The 24,171-nt window shown below is 33.2% G+C and overlaps 4 protein-coding genes across 7 annotated transcripts in view; 2 read left to right on the forward strand and 2 right to left on the reverse strand.

Annotated features, from left to right (window-relative positions):
* Positions 1-5,214, forward strand: part of LOC147066270 (dual specificity calcium/calmodulin-dependent 3',5'-cyclic nucleotide phosphodiesterase 1-like) — a 92,331-nt gene extending 87,117 nt beyond the window's left edge. The window contains exon 13 of the mRNA XM_085955744.1: positions 942-5,214. Within this exon, the coding sequence (XP_085811870.1) occupies positions 942-1,012 (71 nt within the window). The 3' untranslated portion in view covers positions 1,013-5,214. The remainder of the gene's footprint in view (positions 1-941) is intronic.
* Positions 5,215-5,352: 138 nt separating this feature from the next.
* On the reverse strand, positions 5,353-7,106 carry Art3 (arginine methyltransferase 3). Its single transcript, XM_085955595.1, has one exon. It carries the CDS (start codon positions 6,968-6,970, stop codon positions 5,405-5,407), a length of 1,566 nt encoding a protein of 521 aa, XP_085811721.1. The 5' UTR covers positions 6,971-7,106; the 3' UTR covers positions 5,353-5,404.
* Positions 7,107-7,516: 410 nt separating this feature from the next.
* Oseg5 (intraflagellar transport protein Oseg5) lies at positions 7,517-18,292 on the forward strand. 3 transcript variants are annotated; one of them, XM_085955461.1, is made up of 14 exons: positions 7,517-7,663; positions 7,978-8,148; positions 9,788-9,959; positions 10,406-10,584; positions 10,715-10,804; positions 12,194-12,331; positions 12,430-12,554; positions 13,246-13,494; positions 14,491-14,654; positions 15,771-15,980; positions 16,647-16,782; positions 16,862-17,015; positions 17,626-17,766; positions 17,861-18,292. In XM_085955461.1, the coding sequence occupies exons 3-14, from the start codon at positions 9,917-9,919 to the stop codon at positions 17,891-17,893; spliced, it is 1,662 nt and encodes a 553-aa protein (XP_085811587.1). In that variant the 5' UTR covers positions 7,517-7,663; positions 7,978-8,148; positions 9,788-9,916; the 3' UTR covers positions 17,894-18,292. The 3 variants fall into 3 exon arrangements, with proteins under 3 accessions (XP_085811587.1, XP_085811586.1, XP_085811588.1); XM_085955460.1 differs by having other exon boundaries at positions 7,520-7,663; positions 9,788-9,894; XM_085955462.1 differs by lacking the exons at positions 7,517-7,663; positions 7,978-8,148 and having other exon boundaries at positions 9,778-9,959.
* Positions 17,924-22,400, reverse strand: LOC147066273 (lysophospholipase-like protein 1). 2 transcript variants are annotated; one of them, XM_085955464.1, is made up of 4 exons: positions 22,154-22,400; positions 21,606-21,875; positions 19,733-19,873; positions 17,924-18,477 (listed from the first exon to the last, which is right to left on the reverse strand). In XM_085955464.1, the coding sequence occupies exons 1-4, from the start codon at positions 22,239-22,241 to the stop codon at positions 18,281-18,283; spliced, it is 696 nt and encodes a 231-aa protein (XP_085811590.1). In that variant the 5' UTR covers positions 22,242-22,400; the 3' UTR covers positions 17,924-18,280. The 2 variants fall into 2 exon arrangements, with proteins under 2 accessions (XP_085811590.1, XP_085811589.1); XM_085955463.1 differs by having other exon boundaries at positions 18,281-18,477; positions 21,621-21,875.
* Between the last annotated feature and the right edge of the window lie 1,771 nt (positions 22,401-24,171).

The following is a 24,171-nucleotide window of genomic DNA, read 5'->3' on the forward strand; positions in this document are numbered from 1 at the left end:
ACATACATATAAACAAAATACCACCAATGCTTGTAAAATATTAAATCATATTGACAACTACTGTTGATATTAGACCACAATGTAAATTTTTGTTTTTATAAAATGTGAAAGCATGTATATTCCAGCTATATTCCATCCTAATTCGAATCAGACACTACAGGTTCTATTAGTAATATTGATGAGATTGTGCAGAATGGTGATGACTGATGAATCACTGATAGTAATATTAACGGTTCTATAAAAGCAAAGAAATTGTTATTTGTTTATTTGCATTGCATTTTTTGAGAATGAAACACGCCCGGTTTCAGTAACAACGGCCATCTTGATTTTTTAAAACTGTGTTTTTTGACATTTACTAAACTTTTTTTCTTTTATTATGAAATTTAAAAATGAATAAGTGATAAAATGAGTTTATCACCTGGTATTAACCACATAATATAAAGATTGTTTTATAACACATGATGAGCGAAACACAATGTTGTAAAACAATCTTTAATTATGTGGTGAATACTAAGCGGATAAACTCACTCTATCGTTAGGATGAAACCATGGGTATATTATAATAACTGTGAAATAAAGTACTAATAAAACTAAACATTTGTAATGTTTGTTATTTCTAACACCGAGAACTTGAATGAGAACGCTGAATCTTTTGGAATGATTGAAATGGTGATGCACACACCACACGCTCAAATTCGGGGTGTGCCAGTATCAGTGTACATCAAAAACAACTGGTAGTTTGTTCACCCACTAAAGAGGTTGTATTAACAGATTTTTGTTTTTCTCTTCATACTCTGGTCCAAACACACATTGAAAAATAAACTGTCCCGAGATTCGAACCCATTTGGCCATCATGCAACAATATAACGTTTACTGATAAAATAATATGTTGGTAATAAGATATAATATAATATGTAATGAGAAATTTTGTATGTTATCAGATGCAGAAATACGCGCACAACAGAATCAGACCCAGACAGAGGAGGACCCGCCCGTGGCTGCGGAAGAATGATTCATAACCAAAATACTATCAATAATGAATAAAATTCTGAAATAATAATACTCATTCGGTGTTTTGTAACACAATATTTAGTGAATTGTATAAAATCCTGAGATGTATATAGTATGTGTACAGGATACTGTAATAATATTGTAATAATGATATGAAATTTATGTGTAAATTGCTTGTTTTGTTTCCGTTAGAACAATATTGTTTTCCTTTCTTATTGTTAATGAGTACCTATGTCCATTCGTTATAAATTTGTAATTTTATTAGAAGCCATGATTTCGCACAATTTATAGCATAAGTATTTATGACACGCTTTTTAAATAAAGTAAAATTCAATATGTAGTTAACTCTGTATATATAATATACTATACATACAATATTATAATAAGTATGTACTCTTTACGTTGTATAATAAACATATTAGAGTATTCCTTTGAATCGGCGAGCTTTGTAACTCAGACTATATCATTAAAATTTACATTGCGCCTTAAAAGTCTTAGCTAGTATTGTAATGAGTCGACCTGTGAAGGTACGATTCAGTTTAAAATATTCATACGCTTTTCGGAATTAGATGGATCAAGTAAAACTTTTCTAATATTTATTATGTAGATATTGATGTGTACTGCCCTCCAGTATTTCTTCAGCTACCAATCTCATAATATTATTATAAAGTTCACGTATTCCCGTATTCATGAAATCTCTATTATAATATCTCAATAGATTATAGAATATTAAATTTAAAAAATGAAGCTTATGGAATTGCATCAAGCTATTGATTCAATATACCTTACGCTTACAAAGGAAGGTATGCAGAGTCCCTAAGAAAGTAACATTAGATTTAACAAAAAAGACCCTGTATTCCAGACTTTTAACATATCAAAAAGTCTTACTCGCGGTTAAGCGTATCTTTCAATGGATTCTGCATACAAACTCAAGTAAACACTCACATACCTATTTATAAAATATAAAGTAAAATTATTATGTCAGCAGGTCTGCAATTGTGTAAACAAAAATCTAACACTTTTGACATGTCCTACTTGTATTAAATAATCTCAAAACAAAATTTCCCTCCAAGCCTGATATATTTATCTATAACATACTCTAATTATGAAAAAATACCAATACTTAGTAAAATATTTTCAAAAAAAAATATATCTTTATGGAGGTATAAAGCTTTAAGTCATACCTACTGACAAAAAAATATTAATTTATTGAAAATTGAAAGAATATTGTATTATCTCGTTGATTTGAAATTCAATTTCTATGACCAATGTGGGGCACTCGAGAAATCTTGCGGAAAAAAATGCACATATTTTATAAAGCCTTTATTTGAAGAAAATATTTTCATTACTAAATTAATATTGACTCGTCAGCATTGTTTAAACATCTATCCAAAAATGTAAATTGTATTAAATGATTAATTATTGTATGTACTATTTAAAAAAATATATGCATTAAAAATCTTTTCTTATTAATGAAACTATTATCAATAACCTCTAACATTAATCCAAAACTAGACACCAATATGTATTAATAATTAGGAGATAAAGCTAACATTTAAACAATCCGTGAATTCAAAATGTTACGATTATTAATTTCACTCGATAGTTCAATGGTTGCTTTGGATTTTTAAGATTACTTTATAAAGAAAACTCTTACTCATATAATAATATGAATTTCCCTTTACATTATTGTGCGTATTCTTGCTGTTCATTAAATTCAGCACATTCTACCTACTCCATTAGTATAATTTTATCAAAAGTAATTTGCGGTAACTATGTGATACCCATTAGATATGGAAAGAATGGAGGTGATATTTATTGTATTGAAATATAATGGTTTATTTTGCTCAATTCAGCATTATACCAACCGATATTTTCTAATGAAATAATGATGCCGAAAATATTAAGTATTCAGACAAAATTTATCAGAATAAAAGGTGAGTATAAATTCAACATTGAATGATCTCGCTCACATTGATGGCATATGCTTTTGCGCATTTCCATTGAACGCTCGTCCAGTTCAGCCGAATGCTCATATTTATCGGTATTAAGAAATTGATGACCAACAGCTATTCAGGGTTGATTAAATTTTATAAATAGTCACCATATTTTCAAATAGTAACATTTTTAAGAATGCAGAGAGAATGTATTATTCCTTGTATTCAATAATGTATAAGAAATTATGACTATTTCTTATAACAGAGGTGTACCTACTAAAAACTACAATCTCAATGTTGTCATAATAATAATATTATGCATACACATATTTTATAACAGCAGAACTACCATAAATACCCTATTAACAATTTCTTCCAAATTCAAGCAATGCCTTTGAATATTATTACTTCTGAATTACCTACCTATTAAATAAAGGCCATATTCATAAACAAGCATTGTGGATACTTAACCCAACTGTGCCAACTAAATAATTATTACTGGAATATTAATTGCAAAGGTTATTAAATTTATTATTTACGAAAACATTTCACATAATATTATGAAAGCCAAATGTCATAATTTAAGATATAAGATTCAAATTTAAAAATTATTTTGAAATCAATATTTTGTTAGTAATTCAAGTATTGAAAGATACAGACGGGTATTTGGAGGTAAAATGACAGTAAAATATACCCATGCCCATGATTTTGCACATCTAAATTAAAAAATAATATTCTGCTTGGTATTTGGAGTCATTGTTTCGTTTCTTCTCTTTGAACTAGTCATAAAAGGATTAAGTGTTAAGATTAGATACTTTTTATTTACACTACATACTCTATTTTACCTATTGATTTCTCAACGATGTCCACGTTGTATGGATGTGTGTTCGACAAAGCCAAAGTCAGCATCTACACTCAACGTGTGTCGTCTTGATATTCTTTCACAGGGTGGGTGAATACAATAAAATGTGTTCCCTAGCTAACTAATATTTACATATTTCTCATAGATGCACTACTTACTATAAAGGAGGGAACGATGTTTGTGAAATATCTTACCTAAACTAGCACAATCATAATAATTATTATTTTTAATTGTATTAAGATTTGTTTGGCAATGATTTCAAAAAATACAGTTTGATTATCCTTCTATTTTTACCAATGGAAGAGTTTAATTTATTATTGATCATGTACATGATTTAAAAAATAATCTAGCACTTTTCATATTGCTTTACATGTTTACCAACTGTTTAAATATCAATCTAATTTATTCTGACAATCTCTAAATTCATTATTATTAATTTTGGATGGACTCATTACATGAAACACTCTTAAAACCTGTGTATAATTTGCGTAGATGTGCCGTCCAAATACTTTTATTAGGTTCCAAATCTTTAGGCCTCTAGGATTTTTCTGTTTGTTGAATTTTAGTGTTATTATATTTAATGATTGTGTAATTATAATTTTGTATTTTGGCTTGAGGGACCACTCTTACTAACTTTATCTATCAGCGCATCTATTTCTATTCGGCCTTCCATTTTATAGATTTAAGGATATTTTTCTGGCTCCGATATTATTAGTAACAGAGGCACCGAGATGTTACCTCGAAGAGAAACACCGATCGGCCCAAATAGTGACATGATGTGTTGGTAGATGGCGTAGTTTAGTTTAGGTACCGACAGCTGACCGGGAACATAGCTTTATCAAGTGTAGTTTGTAGAATCATTAAGAATATTGTAACTAATTGCATGTCTAATAATCACTCATTAAAATAATACATAGAAACACGTTCACCGAGTGGATATTCTCATATATTTAATAAATGTATTTTCACAAGCATCCATAAATCATATTTCGGCAGATCATTGCAGGAATTAGTAGATAGTATAAATTATTTATACTTTGATCTTACATATATACACTTACACCTCATTCATTCAAACACACCGTATGGCGTATATAGATATTAATATTGAATAGATACATAGATTCATAAATATTGAAATTTCATATATTTATATAGTTCAGTATAGACTGAATACGTTTTCAAAATCATATTATATTATTCTAGCTGAAAATATATTTGTTTAATTAATTACCAGAACACAATTTTAGACAAACGACCAACTTACATATCCTGTAAATGTCTCGACAATTTGAATTGTTTCAACAGAGAAGAGATTCGGTTACAACTGCTAAGGCCTAAAATAAAATGAAAATTTGTGTTTCAAAACCATGTAGGTATACTTACTTACATCTTATTTGAATTTATAAACCGAGAATCATTATTGAAAATTCATTTCACCTGTAAGGTTAATCCATATTGTATTATTATTATTTATATATTGTAATTCAAAGTATTTATCATGTACATAAAACTATATCAATGTAAAATAAAAACATTTTTTATATTCCTGGTGTTTTATTTCAATAGTTACTTCATTCATATAAAAAATAGCTTACGATTTACTCAAAATATATTTGTGAGTTTTGCCTAAAATTGTAATGTTTATTATAATTCCGCGAATATCTTTTGCGTCTCTACTGCAAGTAAAAGTACCGGTTAGGAAAGTTCCTTTCTTCATAGGAATCGGATCTCTTAAATAAAACAGGGTCTGTTTCCAGTGGGTAGGAGGAACATGAGGCCCGGTGGAAAACGAGACAGGATTCGGTAGATCAAAACATGTATCAAAATACCCGACTAAAAATGTTAAACTTCCGTCTTTTAAAATCTCCAATTTAAAATCGGAGGAAAAGTTTACAGAGTTCACTGTGCACGTATGAATATCAATTTCACATAATTCGGCAACCGATGTTATCAGATCTGCCGACTCTGCTATTTCAATACTGGCTTCTCTTATTGCTTCACTTTTCATGCAATTCATTTTATAACCGTAGACATCAGACCAGCAGCCGATGAACTTCTTATGCGCTTCCATGTCTCCGCTGCCGACAATACTAATAAAACATTTATTAGGAAGAAGGAGCCCGCCAGGTTTCAGATGGTTATCTCTGGCGTAAATAACACTATCTAGCATACCTTCAAATAACAGAAAATATCCCATCCACTCGGAAACAATTATATCAACTTTCTCAGGGATGTTTGTATCTTCTAATCTGCCTTTGATCAATTTAATTTTTTCATCCAAATTATTCTCTCTGACGATATCCATAGCGTGGTAGATAATGTCAGATTGATCAATCCCAATGACATTTGCGGCTCCCGCTGAGGCTGCAAACATTGATAAAATACCCGTTCCGCAGCCTAAATCCATAACAGTTTTATCTTTGATGACACCGGGGTTCTCTACGATTGCCTTCTCGTATGATTCAGTTCTCACTTTATCGAACAGCATATCGTGATGAATACTGAAATGAGCGTAAGTGTTAAAATACCCTTGGTCATCCTCGACATCCATCGTAGCAACGCAGTCCGGTATCGCTTCAACTTTACTAGAACTGTTTCCACTTCCGTCATCCATGAGTGTCTGCATCGAGTTCTTCATAACTTCCATGTCTTCCTTAGCGAATCTTAGAAGATAATGAGACTCCTTTAACTGAGCTGTTAGAGATTGTATTGTTTTTAGAAGCTCAGTGAAATGTGTCTCTGTTAATGTGACTATTCCATTCTCAACATTGGCATGAAAAGTCGATTTAGGAGCTTCTACATTTTCATTTAAGGAGTCGAAATCGTACATCAGCCATTCTTCGTGCCTCACTGGTTTCGAGTATTTATCGTCAAGCCATAGTGGCTTCACGGCGGTTGCAACAGACATCGCGTCCGCCCGGTGGGTTCTTATAAAAGTAATCATCTTTATATAGGAATGATGATCCATTGAATGTTTAAACTTCAGTGCAGATATATCGAAGGCATGTTTTTCTTTACAATGCGCAAACCCTATGTCAACGTCCGGGAATAGATTTTTACAAAACAAGCATTCAACTGACGTGCTTTCAGTTTCTGGTTCATCCCATTCCGATTCGATGGTCTCTTCATCGCTCAGTAAATCTGGAACGTCATCCATATTCGCGGTTTAATTTCAACCACACTATATTGAATTTCACGTAAATACAAACACAATAAGCTTAATTTTTGAAATCGGGTAATCAAAATTCTGACATTAAAATAGGGTTAGAATGAGCACATGTTCTCTGTGTTGCTATACTAAAGTCAACAAACCAATGTGATCCAAGATCCGTATTTAAATTAGAACTCCTTAATACAAAATATTTGCCAAACTACAAGAATTGAGAGCAAGTACCTAGTGAAAAGGTTACAATCACATATTATTAAATTGATAGCTTTCATACTCTTGAATAAATTATAAAGTTACCTACTTGAAAGAAAGTTTAATAATAAACGAAAATTTTGGTTGCTTTTATTATTTTAAGTACCTAACTAATTAACAATATTACCGTTTTATTGTAAAAATATTTAATTAATACGTCCAATCTCTTTGGATGCAGGTTTATTTAGTGATGCTTAATAATTAATGAAAAATAAATACCTAAGGAATGTTGTATATTTTTCTTTTTCCAGTGGTAACAATTTTCAAATTTGACAGCGGTTTGTTTACTTTTTCGCCGTCGTCAATGGTCGTCAACGAACTGCCTGTCTTGAAAATGAAGTTTAAAATATCAAATTTCTCAGATCCTAAGCATAAAAATGCCGTGACATGTGTTGGATGGAATAACACAGAAGAAATTTTCTCATGTGGGCAAGTCAATGATTGCATTTCAATTTTTCTATAAATATTTCAGTGTTTTGCCGTTGCTAGGCACAATATTAAAATTATCTATTGGATTATTTTAAAATATCTATGTAAAAAGTTATCAATAATTATAATGCCCGATATTTTAATTAGAATAACCCATGATTACCTATCATAATAGCCCATATTTCATTGTAAAAAATTCTCAGTAGATCAACGATATAATTTAGGCAGAGTTTATAAAGTGTTTACTATATGTCATACTTATTGACGTGTTAACCCTGTAGGTACTGATTTTAAAACAAGATACTAATTTACAGAGATGATCACCTGCTACTTAAATGGAATCTCATATCTGGAGAGACGTTTACCGTTGCTACATTACCTGACACATTTTTCCCCACCGGACTTCACTTATTTCCAAAAATTGGTATGGGAAGTGCTACAAAGCAGTCTCAAGAAAACTTATTGCTAACAACTGCTGATGGAAGGTAACCAAATGTTATTTATGTCACAATGATTGAAATCTCTTCTTCCAATTACTCTCCAATAATTGATGGTCAGGAGACATCTCCTTCCGCATCTTACCATCCTTATGCGTCAATGACATTGAGCTACTTTACAAGCTGTTTGTTGGCGAATTTAAAAGCGGGCGATTCAGCTACTGCGATTGTGATGATGACACACAAAACTTTCCATTCGCTGAGAAGCCAACAAGCTAGCGACTATTTTGACAGAACGTAATTCGTTTTTTTATCGGGAGGCCGCTACTACGCTCTACTAAGCAGATGTGGCAGGCCCACACGCCGGCGAGTAACGTGTAAAGTTGACCGGCTTTCAACTTTTCTCGGTAGATTGTTTACAATCTGCTTGTTAGCTTGTTCGATGATGACATTGGGCGACTTTACAAGAAGATTGTAAATTCGCCAACAAGCAGCTCATAAAGTAGCTCAATGTCATTGACGCTTTAGACACACTATTCCTATACATCTCGGATTTTCTAGCAACATTTCCTCTCACTCCTCTCCATCGCTCAATAACAATAAGCTATCGAGTATCTCACACAATATATTTCACAATAAATTTAAAGAGCTGTAGGGATGTATACTTCCTCTTTTGACATTCAAATTCAAAATCAAGTTTTATAGCGGCGACCGTAAATTCTTCATTCCTCCCGGAGAAACTGACACTTTTCGATTCACCAATACCTATGGAATAGATGAAAGATAAAAAATATTCTTCTATCTATGAAATATCTAAAATAATGCTATTAAATCATACCTACAAAATTTTATAGGTAAAGATCTACCATCGTAAGTTGGCAGCCGGTCGAATTTGAAACTAAAATTGTCTATCGAGGATAAATTTGTTACAAATGCCATTTAATTTTACAACATGTTTCTCGAATTATGGATTGCATAATATTTGTACAGAAATCTACTACCAATAAAAAATTATAAATTACCATTTTTTTGTTAGTTACGGTAATATTCTCAATGTCATACTAGCGCCCTCGCAGAAATGCCAATTTATGATGGTAGATCTATAGAAGAATATTTATTATCTATTATGGTTTGGTTAGATGGGGTTTAATTAAATTTTAAAAACTAACTATCACTAACTGCATTTTGTATTATTAGTTCAATGAAAACAAATAAGTATGACTGACAAGTTTAGTGCGCATTTTTTTTTTGTCATATCTCCACAACCTACCTCCACCCATCGAAACTGGCCCTTGTCAGGTACCAAAAGAGCTAGATCTGACGAGGCTAAATCCAATTTGTTATCAACAAATTATTGTATTTAAGTACGTATACAAATTTCAAATTCTTCATTCGGAAGGCTGTACAGGTAATTTATAGACTGAAGAGTATTATTTATCATTATTGGTACTGTTCGGTTATCAGGAATACAGCGGAAAACACATTTTGAAAATAGCCGATAAACTGGATTACTTGTTAGGTTAACCTAACCTAACCTAACCTAACCCAACCCAACCCAACCCAACCTAAACTAACCCAAACTAACAAATAATCCAGTATATCGGGTATTTTCAAAATGTGTTTTCCGCTGTATTCCTGATAACCGAACAGTACCGAGATTTATTCTAATCATTCTGTTACTTGAAAGGTTCCATATAATGAGTCAAAATGGACGCATTGAAAAATCAGTGACCGCTCATCAGGGCGCATGCTTGGCAGGACAATGGAGCCCTGACGGAGCTGGCTTTATGACAGGTTAAGGGCTCTCCCTATCATCATGCACATAATTCTACAAATAATGCACCTACACTTTTATAAATGTAAGCTTTTTTAAATATTGCTCACTACAACACTATTATTTAACTGCATTCCACTACATTGAAAAATATAATTTATCATCATATAAAAATTATTGGTTTAATTATGTTTTATTCATGGCTATACAAAAGATTTAAGGCTGTAACATTTTTTATTGGATGGAACTTGGGAAAGCCTCAGAAATATGCTAGTATGTATAATAATATCAGAATATAATAAAGTGTTTCTTTTCTTCAACGAATAATACACAAGATTTGAGAATGTAACATTCTATATTATATTGAACATACATAATTTGAAAACATCTCATGCATGTCTTACAAATTCTGTCAATAATGAGAACCATCTTTGTACTTAACTTAGATGGATAATCCATAGTAATTGATAAATTTAATAGACTTTGCATTGCTTATTCTAAATAAATATATTATTAATATAATTATCTCAGCCGGAGAGGATGGCTTGGTACGAGTCTGGTCCAGAAGTGGTTTGGCTCGCTCTGTGCTTGCTAACGCTGGAGTACCAGTCTACTGTGCAGCCTGGGGTCCAACAGGCTCCTCCATTCTTCATGCCCAATCCAACATACTTGTCATTACTCATCTTCAGGGCACCACGAAGACAGTGCAGGTAAACAATAAAGAATCTCTATTAATAATTTAATATCATTTCAATATAATATGATAGAAAAGATAGTTTAAGTTTCTTGATTTACACATTATTATGAACCGATTTTAAATTATTATATTATATTTTCCAGTGGAAAGCTCATGAAAGCTTAATTCTGACAATTGCTTGGAATTCTAACAACAATCTTTTACTCTCTGGAAGTGAGGATGGACTTTTTAAGGTGCAAGTAATCAAAAAAAATAACATAACTTTGTTAAACCTCAGAAACATACCTACATTTTGGAAAAAATCAAAAGTCATTGTCGAGGTTCGAGTCGCACTCCATCCAAGTTTTTATCTAATAGGTATGTTTCTGAGGTTTTTCAAAATTATATTTTTTTCTATAATAAAGAATCTAAAGCCTCGATGACATTGAGCTACTTTACAAGCTGCTTTTTGGGGAATTTAAAAGCGGGCGAGTCAGCTAGTGCGATTGTGTTGATGACACACAAAACTTTCAACTCGCTCAGAGGCCACAAGCTAGGGACTATTTTGATAGGGCGTAGTTCGTTTTTTTATCGGGAGGTCGCCACTATCGCTCTACTGATATCGGCCCACACGCCAGCGTGTAGCGTGTAAAGTAGACCGGCTTTCAACTTTCGGTAGATTGTTTACAATCTGCTTGTTAGCTTGTTCGATGATGACACTGGGCGAGTTTACAAGCAGATTGTAAATTCAACAACAAGTAGCTTGTAAAGTAGCTCAATGACATCGACCCATTACATCAACATTGTGTATATTCAGTATTGAATAAAAAAAATAATAACACTGATCATTTCAACATGATAATAAATAATTTCTTGCATTATTATAATAATATAAATGAGTCGCTTAGTCGCCAAACCCGCCCCCGCTCTGGGCGATTTTTCAATAAAATTAATTTTGAATGTACATATGTGCTATATCGATAGATCTACCAGCCTATCGAGGTTTAAATTCCGCCCTGTTTCGTCAAAAATTCAAAATGAATATTGACTTCAGTCGCCAAACCGCTCTAGGATAAATTACAGGTTACTAAATCCGCTCTACATAGCTGACCAATCAGACATCGCGATTCAAACCAAATCGCTATACAAACGTCACCACTACTATAACTAGCATCAACATCATCGTAAATGCATAAAACAGTTTTTCGTGATTTACTCGAAACTCAAAAAAACCTCCAGAGCAGGTTTAGCGACTAACCGACTCAAATGAACACCTTCTGTTTTGCTCCATTTTTATTCCAAACAGAACATATTATAAATCGTCCAATATAATTATGGTAAGTAACTTAACAGACATTTTTGTGAGGATTGGTAGTAAACAATTCGCTTAAGTCTTATTTAGAGAGGAGGTAAGAGAGAGCATTGCAAAAATCAATACCAAATAAAAATATACCGACATTCATAGTATCTATTCATCAGTGAAATAAAAAGCAAAATGTGATGTGAAAAATTAAAGGTGTTAGATTGCGAGGCCTATGTTTAATTTAAATGTAGTGCATATATTTGAAAAATTTACCAACCACTGTATCAAAGCATCAAAATCTCTTTACTAAGCATGTGAACATAAAGCACACTTTTTACAGACGTGGGATACAACTGGACAGCAATTTTCATGCAGCATCCGACATGATAGTCCAATCATGTCAGTCAGCTGGTCTCCATCTGGTGATATGTTTGCGATCTCTGGCTATAATCTATTAAAACTTTGCGATTGCACTGGGGTATGCATTTTTGAGTTTTTATGGAATAAAAATACTTTTAATACTTATTCTTTTTATACACTCCTACAATTAACAATAACAAAGTGTCATATTTTTAGTGGTCTCATTGCTTGGAAAGACCGACCACGGGTGGTATTCAAAATATTGCCTGGTCTGCAGATGGTACACAAATAGCGGCTGCATGTGCTAATGGACAAGTTTTATTTGCTCATATAATTCAAAGGTTTGTACAATTAGTTATTTAGTAGTGAGTCTCAAAGACTAAATAACATAATTATTAGACTATTTGACTATGTATTGGGAATCTGGTTTCTGAATTTATCTCTTCAGTTAATATTTTAACATCCCTATTGCATACTGTAAGAAATTAAATACCGCTTAGAACGTAGAGCAAGCCAGAACGGTATTCATCGAAATGAAGAAGGCTTTATGCAAAAAAGATCTGCGTTATGATCTCCGTATACATACTGTATGATGTTAGGTTTTCAAAGTCCTCGTTATAGAATAGATCCAGTGTTTTGAGTTTTTGGTGTTTAAAATATCATGATACAATAAGATAATAAATGCTCAGAAAACTTGAGTATTTTGGTCACATCATGCGTGATGAAACCTATCACCTCCTACAACTTATCATACGGGGGAGAACTCCGAGAAAAATAAATCCAGGCAGAAGATGAATATCACGGCAAGAATCTATGGAGATGATTTTATAAGAGCACAATGTCATTTTTTCGGTCAAAAATTTCAAAGGTAGAAATCGCTTTGTAGTAGATTACATACTATCTTACCATGAAAATAATGCTTATCTTTGGTGCATTTAAATATATTTCGAATTCAATGATTGGTCATATCAGATTTAACCACTAATATACCTATAGTAATTTTGATTTCATTTGTTGTTACTTTTATTGCAGGCAGTTGGATTGGAAAAATTTTACTTGTGTATTAACTGGCCGCAAAACAATTAGCATTAAGGACATAGCTAACGACACACAGGAACAATTGGATTTTCCAAACCGTGTCATTCAGATGTCTATCGCGCACGGGCATCTAATTGCAGTCACGGCCAAGCAGTGCTACATACACTCCTCAGACAGTTGGAATACACCCGTAATATTTGATATGAAAGAAGGATCCATCTGTATGATTCACCTATCAGAAAGGTTACTTTAATTCTTTAAAATACAATTTTCTACATGGTTTTCTAATTCTATTGACAATTTATTGGGTTGATAAGAATCAAAATCTACTTAAATAACCATTTTTTTTAAATTTAGATAGATGTTAATTAATACACTTAGATCTAATTATTTTCTCCAGAAGTACTTGCAGAATTTTGGGACGTTTATAAAAATAAATCGATGGATTCAAAGATCAGATTGAGTTTTAAAATTACCGCAAAGCCAGCATACACACACTGAGTTTAAATCAGTTGTTTTCTAACTCCTCTAAAAACATTTTTACCATAGATAAAATACATGTGCAGAGGCTATCAGAAAAATAATGAAACTACAGTAAGTTGTACAAAGGCAATGACGCGACACGTGTTAAATCGTAGTAGTATTTAAAAATTCATTGTGTAAATCGGTGATTGGGTGTTAGGCAGGCAGAAGAATTGAAGTGAATTTATATTCAATATGATCATGTGTAACGTGTTGGATAAGGGAAGACCATTATGCTATCAGAAGATAACAGATATATAGAAGAAAACAGTGACTGAAATATACAAATCTATCACTTGATCATGCCAGCAGCACATTAAATTAAGATTACCAGGGATTATTAAAGTTTTTGATTATCCTGCATGCGCCCATGAGACTTAATCAAGGCATGCACTTTGAAAACCCCTGGTTAAATCCATTGTCTACAATGTTTCATTTCATATCAAAAATGTAATTTTTTTATTAATATTCAATGTAGTATTTTTTCACTGACCTTACATGAATCTCAATTATTATTAATCCTTTCCACGCGGACGGCACACCCGTTTGTGCCCTCATTAATTGGCCATTCTTAAATATTAAATGTGGTAATTAAATAGAAATTAAATGCTCCGCGGTCATCAAGATAAGTCAATTTGTCGTCTCATTTGAAACATATAATTTACCCTACTATCCATGAAGATATTATATGTCACTTATTCTGTTTTGAATTTGCAGATGCTTTTGTTTGGTAGAACGGTCTAGCGTAAATGTTTATAGCTATTTAGGGCGGTTACTCGCTAGTCCAAGGTGGGGATCTATGAAGTTAGACACGCTGCCCAAACAGGCTATAAGTCTCGGCCCAGACATGATGGCTGCGATAGACCAAAATGATTCCAAAGGTAACTGATGCTGTCTGATACTTCGAAGTCATGCTATCATTTTCAATGAAATTCATTAATATTTTATTCTTTTAAAAATAGACTATTAAAAAAACTTATTACTATATTATTACAGTAGAACCTCAATTATCCGGACCAATTTGGGATGAAGATAGTCCGGATAATCAAAAAAAAATCATAATTGACAGGGAAAGACAAATATTCAGTATGAATAATTTTTATTTATCTAGATTTATATATACATACATACACATGATATGTATATTAAACTATTTTTTATTAAAAAAATCAATTATCGAATTTTGATTAAAGCTTAAAGCAGGTTCTACCGCGTTACTGGAACTTACTAATGTTCTTTTCAAAATTTTGTTCCATGATTTTTTCAAAGTGGACTCATCTAAAGAATTCCAAGTATCTGCTGCCATGTAACAACAATCTTTTATTAAATTTATTTTCTTGTAGAAGCTGTTTCTTCATTATTTTCGTCTGCTAGCAATAATCGTCGAAGCATATGTTTTCTATATAAACGTTTGAATGTTTCTATTACACCGTGATCCATCGGTTGTATTACCAATGTGACTCTTTCGTCTTTGTATGAACCACATAAAAATACACTCTTCTTTCTTTCTTCTTCTGTTTCTTTCTTAAACTTTCCGCACTGAGTTTCCATCTTCTGACATTAAACAATTACTAAACTTCATAATAGTTTCACTTTGTTTTTTTATAACCGAGATAGTTGACATTCCGACACCATATTTATTAGATAGATAACGTCCCGAGTCACCGCGTTTCAAAGCATCGATTATATCTGATTTGTCTTTTAATGAAAATAATCCGGATAATCGAGGTTCTACTGTATATCCATCCGGTACCATCATTTACATAACCTTCTCACTCCAATAAAAATAATTCGATTTCTCAGATAAATTGACAGCTTGTATTGAATGTAATTTGTATGCATTAAACGAAGCGTGTTAGAGGCCAGTGAAATTTTGTACAGTTATATAGTACAACTTCTATTATCACAAAATTTATATAAAAATTATACCCAGGATTTCGGGATCAAAATAGATCGCAAACCCTAGCAATATTAATATTATTCTTTGTTATTTTTAGTTGTCCACTTATTTGATCTACCAACTGGAATATCAGTACGCAGCTCGAATGATCATTCTGTGACATCTGTAACACATTCTATGTCCGTGTCTGAAATATCTCTAAGTCAATCAGGACCACTCGGAGAAAGACAGCTCGCTCTACTGGATTTTAACAAAGATCTGTATGTTGCGTCTGTGAAAGAAAGTAAAATAAAATTCCACAAATTAGGTATGTAATAAGAAATAATGCATAGATAACTAACTATAAGCCGCTGGTGCCCCTCACAGTGAAATAGAAACGAAACTGAGAGCTGGTGTCAAATAATTACATTTTGTGAACAGAATGTTATAATTTAAATATAGCAGGAATTTTGATCATGTCAAACGATGTCGCCATGTTATTGACTGTTTTGGTAAAATGTCATCTATGTATAGGGATTGTAATTAGTTAGTATTAGCATAGAATCTATGCATTAAGCTCTGAGTCAATCACATAATTTCTTCTATACATAGTATTAAACTGTATTAACCGGATGGCTGCCAATGAATGACGTCTTTAGACGTGAACTTTTCCGTGAACGGAACGCCGCTCATACAAAAATGACGTCTTTGGATGTCCCGCTTTAAACGGGATTTTACTAACGTAAATCAATTATTTTAAACATACAAATATGTTGAACACACAACGACAACGACATAATATATTGGTAATATCGTCACATACTCAGAATTGAAACAGAATTCGTTTTTACCACTTGAAATGTAAATTAATTTAATTTATTATTTTTGCAATAAAATCGTGGCGTGCAAGGTACCGCCATACATACACCTACCGGCAGTAAAAAGGTTAATATGTAGAAAAGCTGTTCATTTCTTAAGCATTGAATTTTTCTAGCCGTACAAGTGGGAGGAATAATCTGGTGTGAAGACGCTGCAATCTTAGTCGCTATACAAGAAGGTCGTCTGGCCATTTTTGGATGTCCTAGGGCTCCGGCATTTCTTTCACTAACAACAATCCACAGAGATGTAAGGTAATGAGGCATTCACGTAACAAATATAATTCATACTTAACATTATATTCTTTCGCTGAATTATAATCATTGTTTCTAGTGACCTTGGCAAAAATCCTAAGTTGGTCAGTGTTGAAGATGGTAGGGTGGTTGTTCGTCGGGGAGATGGATCTCTCATGCACATTGCAGTGTCTCCTTTCCCTGCTCACCTTGCTAAAAAAGTAGCGGCCAACCAATGGACACAAGCCCTCAAGGTAAGCAGTTTTTGTGCTCACAAATGGGCGACAGAATACATACTACGTATTATGCTGAATACCGCAGCTAAATTCAATTTGAGCGAATGACAATAATTACGCAATTGTTGATATTTGAAAATTGTGAGACTTAAAATATTTTCTAAATTATCAAGTCGTCATTGCCCCTTTAAAACCTGAGGCAGGTGTTGTTTGCAAAACTTAACAGGAAAGGCACTGCGAAGTACATAGAAATAAACCAACGGCGTTCCAATAAGCGGTCCTTTTTCTTCAGTGTGTAATTTAACAAGATAATTAAGAGCTAGTCGAAGAATCTAGGTTATCACGAGTTTTGTTTTTGTTTTGTTACGCCAAAGTATAACTTTTAACACGCATACATAAGTACACACACCGATTTTTTTATTTTATATGCCAATTGTGTAAAAATTCACAGGGCCCTTTATATTTAAAGCAATCTCATGACAAATTAACTGTTGAATTATTTATTGTATACTCTTGGAAAAGGTGCACAAAGTCTTAATGAGGATAATATGTAACATTAATTTTGCAATATAATTTATTGAAGGTGATTCTGTGGGCCATAAATAAGTGAACTTTTTAAACATTTTAGTTATGTCGACTAATTAAAGATGAAACATTGTGGGCTTGCTTGGCTGCATTGGCATGGGAGTATAGAGAGTTGGACGTTGCGGAAGAAGCATTTGCAATCATAAAACAACCTCATCAAGTAGAGTACATACAACACTTAAAGGTACATAGTATTTACTTGAACTCATGGTAATAAAACGATGTTTGAAATTTAATATCTCAATGAGGTTTAACAAGATTGTTTTTTTTTATTACAGAATCCTTCCATATCAGACGTAAAGGCAAATTGAATAATACAATATTCAAAGGAAAATAAAGTAGACAATGGAAAGTTTTGTCATTTTATTACAAAATTAAATATCAAAACACCAACAGTACAAAAATTTATGTAATAATACAACACTCGTAAATTCTTTGGTTGATTATCACTAACCTATTTATTATAATATGTAAGATCTTTCACAAATTATTTTGAGAACACTAAAAGTTTGTTTTAATAGGAATTTTTGTATTAAATTATTTGTCAAATATTGCACAAAAAAACACATAATACGTACGATTACATAACTCATAAATAAATACACACTGTATCTATTACTATTTGTATTGAATTTAATGGCTACTTAAATATGATAATCCAAGATTAATTTGATGAGTTTCTAAATAATAAATACTTTTCATGAAACTGGAAGCTTGCTTTCAATCCACGCACGAATGCGTAATAGCTCGAGTTCAGAACAATAATGTTCGGCGTCTGGATCAACAACAAAATTTCCCTTCACGCCGAGCGATGACAATTTTTGGAATGTATCTCTCGCTGACTTCAGTGGGACAAGATCATCTTTCGCGCCATGATACTGAAGCAATTCCGGAGCTACAGGAAGAGAATATTATTTTAGTTAACGATATCATCCACAATCTGTAGAAGTGTGTGCACTATTATCTCATAATATTGAATAAAAGTATGAGGCTGAAAAAGCGCGTTATTAAATACAACTTCAAGGCAATGGAGTGGCAAATAGAATGAATATCTAAAATTCTCGTAATCTGACCACACATAACGACTATATCAAAGGGTGTATAAATATATGAAAATAATTTGCATGTTCAGAATTTTAGTTTTATCAAAATTGACTGAAACTAAGTATACTGGATAGCAGTGGCGGAGACTCAATACCAATGTATTATTTAACATTTACCTTATTTTATTTATAAAATATTTATACCTACATGAGAATTTTTTAAACATATTCCTCCCTACAAAGCAATTGCCACAGATAATATAAATTGATTTATTCATTAAAATAAAACACAACATGTAATACTAGTTTCACTTATTTTGATATTAACCAGGACCGGTTTTGTCTGCTTGTTGACAATATACCTTTGAAGCAGATGAAACCTGTCCTAACTAATATTAAAATAAGTGGAACTAGTACTAGGTATAAACATTCCACACAAGCGTGAAGTTTGATAGTTTTGACAAAAAATATGACGTAGTTAGAATGGTGCCGAGCGAGAGAAAACTATGCATTAGGCTCAATGTAAGAACAGTCGGAAATAATAACGGTAACAATAATTCATTTTACCCTATGTAGTTAGCGGTAGAAGAAATTGCAATCTGCGCAATTTCAAGGTTAAGTTGTTCCACTATACATACATTTATTGTTTTATTTTAATTAATTTCCATTAAGAATCTACATACAGTTAATACCATAAAAGAAAAAAATTCAAATTGATTAAGATTAATATTAGAGAGTAATAATACTAGTACTAGCACATTTACATGCCATGAAATTTTTAGGTCTGTAATCGTAATTAATGTTTATACTTTCACTGATTAGCGCCACACTTTGAAGAATGAAGAATGATCAGTTTCTACAATCTACATAATAAAAACAATAATAACTGAACATATTCATTTTATTCTGATATTTTTAAGTTATGTGCTGAGTATGATAGAATAAATTATTGCATGCTCCTTGGCATTACTATAACTTTTCATTTGTTATACTCGTTGACCTCCATCCAACTGTCAGTCTTAGCCAATGCTGGACAGTAGGTATATTATTTGTCACGTAAACATATTAATAGAAATTTAACAACGAAATAAAAAAGAATGAACTTACTGTTTTGAGGATTTTTTCCCAAGCATTTAAATACATCCGATCCATTATTCAGAAACGCAGAAATAGCAAAGACTCCAGCAAGTGATGTTGCCCATTTATATCCGGTATAAAGTGCTAATGCTCCACCCATAGAGAGACCACCTTAATATAGTATTTAAAAGATAAGACAATCATTTATATACATGATTCAATGAAATAAATACACCTAGAGTAGTTACATTATGAGCGTAGTTATACGCAAAGCAGCCAAGCCACACAAACCTCAAACAGAGATAGAAGCACTTTTATGTAAAGTGTGTTTCTTTAAATCCATAAAGCCTCTGTATATTATTTATACTTTTGTGTAACTTATAGAGATAAAAATTTTGGTGTTTTAGCAGTCCAGGCTGTTTTGTGCAAAACGGGTTTTTTAGAATGTTTATTCTTGAATGCAGCCAACTCTTATTTTTGTAAGAAAAATCGTTTGTTTTGCATCTATTTTCTTAAAAAAAAAACTTTCTAAGTTATTCAAGTATTATGGGAATTTCAAAATTCTGAAAATAATTCGAAAAACTTGTAAATTATACATTAATATTTAGCTGCCTTTTTGCTGCATTTGGCTGCTTTTTGCAGAACGAATATGGCATATTTTTAGAACGCATTTATATGACATTTTTGTATGACAGCAGCTTGGTTGCTTTATGCAAATCGAAAATGTCATTCTACGATTTGAAAAATCTTTAACACGCATTTATATGAAATTTTTGTATGACAGCAGCTTGGCTGATTTGTGCAGAACGTAAAACAAACGTGTGAGATTATGGAAATCACAATAACTCATTTTCTTCAAAATTGTGGCTTGGCTGCTTTGTGTATAACTACGCTCATTTAATCCTGGCGTCCGTGAATTTTTGGAAATACTTATGCGAATGTTCAGATCTACTTGGAAATACTTCGGCAATCTTCGAATTCGATATGTGAGTGGGATATGTAAAAATTACTCAAAAGTTTGTGTCAGATTACCTGCACTATAATTAATGTTGGTAGCCAATGATGGCAATGCACCTACACGCTCCTATTAATACAAGCGTTAGATGCTTACACCATGCGTTTTACTATCAACATACCACATTACCATAAGGTTCGATTGTTTTGGCACGAAACAAGACATAGTCCTACGTGCACCGAGTAAGAGAAAGCAATGGAATACGCTTGACGTTATTGATTATTTTCGAATGCAATGCGGTAACCTGTTAGCAATAAATGAAGGTTTTCGATTGCATATTTCATTGAAATTATTAATATTTATTTTAATATGCAACAATCATCATTTTTTACATAGTAAGTACTTACCATATTGCATCGCGTGTCACGGCCTGACTATAATAGTGGGTCTTGTTGGTGAAAGTACAGTTAACAATAATTACAATAGCCCTGCTTAATAGCGCCTTTACATGTGCATGGATTTACTTGCACCAATAGTGTGTATTTTAAAATATCGCGATAAGTGCTGACTGTCTCGCCAATCCCATTCTTCAAGAGTAAGCGAGACGCGATGTTGTCATTATAATACGATGCTATTTGACAGGTTGTAAATATCGGTCAACGTCAAAATGAGTCTCTGCGCCGTGTAGTTCGTTTTTTTCCAGTAGGTTCACCACTATCATTCTAATGCGCAATCTAATTGTCGCTTTTCTAAATTCTAACTTTTTTGATCTATTCATGCAATTTACAACATTTTTTTGTTATGGCCGCGATAATACATACTATCAGAAATAAATCCATGGCACGTGTAAACGGGGTATAATTCCGGTGCACATATACATGGTTAAATCGTTCCGCTATCATCAAATTTTTCAAAAATAGTCCTAGGTATTTATATGTGCTTACTCACCAACCACTATTCTACTGTTAGGAATACCCCGATTATTTTCTTCTTTAATTAATTGTTTAATATCATTTCCTATGTCTTCGATAGTTTCCAAGTCTTCTGGTACAGATGGATCAATTGCTAGCCGATCAAACCAAACACGGCTCAAATCACCGTCGAGAGGAGTATAGGGTCGGAGGGGAGCAGTAGGGAAAACAACTTTTATGTGAGGAAAGCAGAATTCTTCTCTCAATAAATCTGTTATCCCATATCTAAATTGATCAGCTGTTGATCCTGAAAACAAAATGTGCATCTCGGTATTTGATTTTTCTGGATAAAATTACCCACTGAATCTATCTATGTAATAAATAATATTGTATAGGTAATAAGACAAATCAATTTATATAATTTAAAATAAAAGTTGCATAACTAAACAGTGTCAGGGAATTGTTTATAGTAATCATTTTCTGACTTAAATGTCATACATTGTATGTTATAGAAAAATAGTATACTTTCTAATAGATACTTTATGTACCTATGTATTTAATCAAATATTCTTTAAAAAATCTCACCAGACCCATGAAAGAGAAATACGGTGGCAGTATGCGATCGGCCGGTGTTCTTTATTATCTCCATTGGCGCTAAAAGATTAGTTGACATTTCTGGTATTCCTTTTAATACCCACACAAACTAAATTTTGAATTCAAAGTTAATTTTATATTATATCAGTGCCTGCACTGGAGTTACGTGAGCCAACAATAAATTAATATTTATGTGACCAAAAATATGCGCTGTCAAAAAACGAACAAAACTGACCATAGACTAAAAACTGACATTGACGGATTGCCATAACTATAATAAAAACGGTATTATTTTTTTATTTACCGGTCGCCCGAATAATTTTCGTAGGTACCTAGTAGATTCGACCTACAAATGGCATATTAAAAAACGCCACAACTAAAATAAAAATTAAATACCTTCTATGAGCGTCTCTAGGTAAAATTGTATATTATACGAATTTGACTTTGAAGTCCTTGAGATAGGGTTTGCTCTTTCTTCTTCGCGTGAGGTTATATTCTACTAATTTAATTTCCTTTTTCTTGTCGTTAGTTATTCCTCCCTTTTTGTTTACTGGTCATACCCACGCGTCTATTTTTTATGTAGAGAGTTTGGGACCCCTTTGTCTTCATTCTGGATTTGACTTTCTTATTGTTTACATGTTGCGTCTGACAGTTCATTCTAACTATCAATAAAAATTTCTTGGACGAACGTTAAGGGATAGTTAAGTGATCAGTGATTATGGCGCAACATCTCAATGACGGCGAAGCAGAACTGCTACAGGAGGAAAAGTTCAACCTACGAGCGTCGATTAAGATGCTGATGTTTGAGATATCCTCGTTACGTACCTTATTTCAGCAGGGGGGCCGAAAAAGAGTGGCACAACGCCCAAAAAACAATTCTTGGCAGTCCCTACGGTCGTAGAGTTAGGTCTAAATGACAAGTTGCGTCGGTGCGATCACTCGTCATCAGCTAACCATCTGACGGAGAGGACCATCGTGGCCCTCCAGAATGCGATGTTTTCCCAACGGGACAGCTTCTGGAAAGGTATGCAAGGGTTAGTGGATTGCGCAACCAATCCTCAAAACATTATAACAGCGATGGGCCTGTACCAAAAAATCGAAAAGGGTTTTGGGGACAATGCACAATAAAATTTGCGAGAACATGACTCAGATCCTTACCGGTAGGATACCTTCACTCGGGAGGCACTATCAAGGATTCCTCCGAGCTCAGAGTTTCGGAAGGCCCTCGAACTCACATTATGGCCGGGGTACTCCCAAGGGGCGACGTCCTGTGGGAAGGGAGTTCTCCATCGGAGGTACGGGCTCCACCAGGGATCCGTACTCTAAGCGAAGGCAGTGGCGCACCCAGGATTTAATATTGGGGGGGGGGCAAGGAGGAGAATGTAAATTAGTCCCATAGGATCTTTTTCTTCTTCACAGCCTAATTTCTCGTTTATCGGTCTTTTGTCTATTGCACTCGGTGTACCTACACCATGGTCCCCACATCCTGAAATGGGCCCTCAGGCTAGGATATTTGGCGGGCCCCCTACCTACTGCTAAGGTTAAAGGCAGTATGAAACACTACATTAACGTTCTTCAAATTGTGTTTCAGTTCAAATTAAGGGTACTTATACAGCGAATTGTTGGCGATTTTAATAAATCTACTTTAATAATGGAGCAGTCGAGTATCGACACATAATAATCAAAAAATATATTGCACAATTATATAACTCAAAATGCTCATGGCCATGAAGTATAATAGCGCCGCACGCGACTTTTTTTACTATTAAAGATAATTTATGATGTGTGTTTATTTCACTTATCTGGTCAACCCGACACGCCGGGCCCCCCACAGCCCGGGCCCCCAGGCTAGAGCCCTGTCAGCCCTCGCCAGCTATGACCTACACCACTCCGGAATTCGGGTGGACACCGAGAATTTTTTGACAGTTCCATTAGGGATTGGGTTTCTAAAAAAACGTGTTTCAAAATTTTTGTGGTAGAAATTAAAATCTAAGAAAATTTTCTAAAAA

Source organism: Rhyacophila brunnea, unplaced genomic scaffold (assembly GCF_057557595.1).
Source record: "Rhyacophila brunnea isolate RB1 unplaced genomic scaffold, BYU_Rbru_1.0 scaffold_5, whole genome shotgun sequence".
Classification (NCBI taxonomy): domain Eukaryota; kingdom Metazoa; phylum Arthropoda; class Insecta; order Trichoptera; family Rhyacophilidae; genus Rhyacophila; species Rhyacophila brunnea.